Source organism: Saimiri boliviensis, chromosome 11, assembly GCF_048565385.1.
Source record: "Saimiri boliviensis isolate mSaiBol1 chromosome 11, mSaiBol1.pri, whole genome shotgun sequence".
NCBI lineage: Eukaryota > Metazoa > Chordata > Mammalia > Primates > Cebidae > Saimiri > Saimiri boliviensis.
This window is the reverse complement of record NC_133459.1, coordinates 66,854,813-66,859,739: the sequence shown is the minus strand read 5'-3', so window position 1 is coordinate 66,859,739 and position 4,927 is coordinate 66,854,813. Positions and strand designations below refer to the sequence as shown.

Sequence of the window (4,927 nt, the reverse complement as noted above, 5' to 3'; positions counted from 1 at the left end):
TAAATTGTAAAATATATGTTCCTTCTTCCTTCTTCTAATTCATCTCTTTTGCCATTGGCATGTATTAATTTACTTTTAAACATTTTCTTTTCATCAAATGTAAAATTAATCTATAATATCTACAATGACATAAGTTCTATGTTAAGCACTGAAAATAAAGAGATGAATAATTCAGTCCCTTCCCTTACAGAGTTTATAACTTGACGGAAGGAGACGCATAAGTATGAAAAAATGCTACCAGTCTGAGGAAAGATTTTTTAAAAAGACAAAAGAGGCCTCTGGAGAGAGCGGGACGTCCGACTTCTGAGAGGTAACGCTTGTTGCGGTAACGACGAAAAAGAATTAAATATGGGTGATGTTGAGAAAGGCAAGAGGATTTTTATTCAGAAGTGTTCCCAATGTCACACCGTGGAAAAGGGAGGCAAGCACAAGACTGGACCTAATCTCCATGGTCTCTTTGGGCGGAAGACAGGTCAGGCCGCTGGATTCACTTACACTGAAGCCAATAAGAACAAAGGCATCATCTGGGGAGAGGATACACTGATGGAATATTTGGAGAATCCCAAGAAGTATATCCCTGGAACAAAAATGATCTTTGTCGGCATTAAGAAGAAGGGAGAAAGGGAAGACTTAATAGCTTATCTCAAAAAAGCTACTAATGAGTAATAATTGGCCACTGCCTTATTTATTACAAAACAAATGTCTCATGACTTTTTTATGTGTACCATACTTTAATAGATCTCATACACGAGAATTTACATCATGAATGACTGACAGAATATTTTGTTGGGCAGTCCTGATTTAAAACTAAGACTGGCTTGTGGTTAAATGAGTATGTTCAGTTTTTGGATTTTAATAGTAATTCCAATTTAGTAAATTCTATCACTGTTTACCCCTTCTAAAGATATGATTAGACTTCCTTAGTAATGCTAAATTTTTCGCAGAGATGGTGAGTGCCATCTTAAAACTTACTGGAGATTGGTTTTATATTTAGATTTATATAACTGGTTATGTGAATATATTTAAATATGGGGGGAATTCCTTTACTGTCTCAGAACCAAGCAAGATTCACCTGTGTTTTGTGTTCATTTGCCTCTTAAAGGCAAGGGTTGAAGATAAATGGGTAGCAATAGCTAGTTTATATTTTTGGCCTTAACTATGCCAATCTAATTAGAATTCCCTTATTTAAAATGGTTCCTTTTACTTATTGAAAGGCATTTTGTGTGGTTTATGTGTAATATCAAAAATTATTTAACACATCACACATTTTATAGATGATCTATAAGGTCACATGCTTTTAAAATAGTTGCCAATTAAACTTCCCTCTCGGATTCTTTACTATCTAAGTCAAACTAAGTTATAATTTAGGATTGTCTTTAAACAGCCATTCAGAAAAAAAAACTGTACAACTGCTGTGTATTTGTGATTGGGAATGGTGCTTTTGCCAACTTAAAAGGACTAAAACAGAGGAGATATACAGAAATTTAAAAATGATGTGTGATCATAAGACTTAAGATAATTAAAAAGAAAACCACAGATCATGGAAAAAAAAAAAGAGGCCTCTGAATGAGGTGCTAATCACACTAAAATATAAAAGATGAATAAAAATCTGGAATCTGGATTATGATTATTGTGGGGAGGTGTATGTGGTTTGAGGAAAAAGGCTTTAGTCCTGGTGCAACATCAGTGAGAAAAGAACTATCAAAATTCATAATGATACATTATGTTTTCATAGCTCTTTACAGGCTTACAAAGCCTTTTCTTTTTAGCCACAGCAACTAATAAAAATAGAAATGAGGTAACAGAATATCAGTCTCCAAATTCAAAACCAGCTACCAGTTTCAGCCACTCCAGCAGGGTTCTTAGAAATACAGATTATGTGTACCTGGCAAATACATGATATTTACTAAAAGCTAGGTCTATGTCTTAGATTAATGAGTATTTTTCTACCTGAGAGAATTGGACAGAGCCACAAAAATACCTTTGACATAGACCACTGGTTTTCATGCTGTGTGCACTAGGGCTTTAGTGTTCTCAAGAAGAACCATAGCATGGGACAATGAGCAACCAGATGTTCCACCACTCATCTCATGGTTGAATAAATGACTTACATGTTGGTTTATATATTGGACTTCTGTCTAAGATTTCACTTGTAAGTATTCTGCTTCCTGGATAAAACAAAAAAGAGAGAATGTAAAACCTATATATTGTCCCACTGCCCTATACATTGACTGCTTCCATTTTTGGAGAGGGCACGGGAATATTCTTTATCTCTAATAAAACTTAGAAAAATATCTAGAAATAACAAGAAAATCATGTAGTCACATATAAGGGAAACCCATCAGAAGAGCAATAGATTTCTCAGCAGAAATCTTACAAGCCAGGAGAGAATGGGATAATATATTCAAAGTGCTGAAAAAAAAAACATTATCTAAGAATACTATGCCCAGCAAACTTAGCTTTCATAATTATAGAAACAAAGACTTTCCCAGACAAGCTAAAACAGGAGATTCATCACCACTCACCAGCTTTACAAGACATGCTCTAAAGAGTCCTATACCTAAAAGCAAAAGGACAATATCTACAATTATGAAAAAACATGAAAATATAAAACTCACTGGTGGAGCAAACAACACAAATAAATAGGAAAAAAGAATCAAATGGTACCCACCAAACCATAAAGGCAAACAATGAGAAAGAGAGATAAAGGAACAAACGTTCTACAAAATAACCAAGAAACAATAAACAAGATGATAAGAATAAGTCCTCACATATCATTAGTAACCTTGAATATAAATGAATTAAATTTTCTACTTATATGGACTGGTTGAATAGATTTTTTAAAACATAACCCAACCAAATTCTACCTATAAGAAATTCACTTAATCTGCAAAGACATAATAAACTAAAAGTAAAGAGAGAGAGGGGGGAAAAAAAAGTATTTCATGCAAACAAAAACCAAAAGCAACCAAGAATAGCTATACTTACATCACACAAAATATACTTTAAGTCAAAAACAGTTCAAAGAGACACATAAAGTTCTTACATAATGATGAAGAGATCAATTCAGAAAGAAAGTATAATTCTAAGTGTATAGGCATCCAGCCCTGGAGCACCCAGATATATGAAGCAAATATCACTATATCTAAAGGGAGAGATAGACTCTAATACAATCATAATTAGACACTTTAACACTCCATTCTTAGCAATAGACAGATCATCTAGACAAAAAAAATAAACATTGGATTTAAGCTGCACTTTAGACAAAATGAAAGTAACAGCAGCATTCTAAGAGAATCATTTTATAAAACATTTTATTCAACAGCTGCAGAATACATTTTTCTCATCAATACATGAAATATTCTCCAGAATAGATCATATGCTAGGCCAAAAAACAAGTATCAAGAAATTTTAAAAATTCAAAATCATACCAAGTATCTCCTCAGAACGTAACAGAATAAAACTAGAAATCAATAATAAGGGGAACTTTGGAAACTGTAAAAATGCATGAAAAATAAACCACATGCTTCTGAACAACTATTGGGTCAATAAAGAAATTAATAAAGCAGTCAAAAATATCTTGAAACAAATGAAAATGGAAACACAACATACTAAAACGCAAAAGCAGTGCTAAATGGAGAGTTTATAACAATAAATATCTTCATCAAAATAGCAGAAAGATTTTAAATAAAAAATCCAATGATGTACCTACAGGAAATAGAAAAGCGAGAACAAATGAAACCTAAACTTAATAGGAGGAAAAAATAATAAAGATCAGAGAAGAGCCAAACAAAATAGAGATGTAACTAGATACAAAGAATCAACAAAACAAGATGTTGGTTCTTTAAAAATATAAAATTAATAAACTGCTATCAAGACAATGAATAAAAAAAGAGGAAAGGCCCAAATAAGTAAAATCTGAAATGAAAAAGCAGACATTACAACACTAGCACAGAAATACAAAAGATCATCAGATCCTAATGTGAACAACCATGTTCTAATAAGCTAGAAAACCTAGAGAATGTGGGTAAATTCTTGAAAACATATAACTTACCAAGATTGAACCAGAAAGAAACTTTAAAAACCTGAATAGACTAATATGAGTAACAAGACTGAACCAGTAACCAAAAAAAAAGTCTCTCCACAAAGAAAAGTGCAGGACAAGATGGTTTCACTGCCAAATTCTAACCAAACTTATAAAAAAGAATGAATATCAGTTCTCATCAAACTATTCCAAAATTTTGAAGAAGAGGAAATTCTTCCCAACTCATTCTATGAAGCCATCAACATTCTGATACCAAAACCAGAGATACAACAACAACAACAACAACAAAAAGAATCAGTCTATCAAAAAAAAAAAAAAAGAAGAAGAAGAAGGAGGAGGAGGAGAAGGAGAAGGAGAAGGAGGAGAAGGAGAAGGAGAAAGAGAAGAAGAAAATGACAGGTCAATATCCATGAGAAATATAGATCTAAAAATCTTCAATAAAATACTATAATAGCAGACAAAAACACATCAAAAGATTATATACCATGATCAAGTGAGATTTAGTCCAAGTATGTAAATATGGTTTAACCCTAATCAATAAACATAATAAATCACATCAACATAATAAAGAATAAAAACTATATGATCACAAAAAAAGCATAAAATTCAACATTCCTTCATGATAAAAATACTCAACAGAGGAAGCCTAACGGAACATATCTCAACATATTAAAGGCCATATGTGACAAATCCATGACTAATACATTGAATGGGGAGAAACTGAAAGCCTTTTTTGTAAGAACTGGACCACAACAAGGATGCCCACCTTCACCACTTCTATTCAACATAGGACTAGAAGTCCTACCCAAAGCAAGTGCTCCAAATTGAAAAAGTCAAATTGTCTCTCTATACAGATCATATTATCTTATACTTAGAAAAGCC

The 4,927-nt window shown here is 32.6% G+C and overlaps 1 protein-coding gene across 1 annotated transcript; it reads left to right on the top strand.

The window, feature by feature from the left end:
* The first annotated feature begins 286 nt into the window (after nt 1-286).
* On the top strand, nt 287-829 carry LOC120365962 (cytochrome c). Its single transcript, XM_039473656.2, has one exon. It carries the CDS (start codon nt 349-351, stop codon nt 664-666), a length of 318 nt encoding a protein of 105 aa, XP_039329590.1. The 5' UTR covers nt 287-348; the 3' UTR covers nt 667-829.
* The last annotated feature ends 4,098 nt before the right edge of the window (nt 830-4,927 follow it).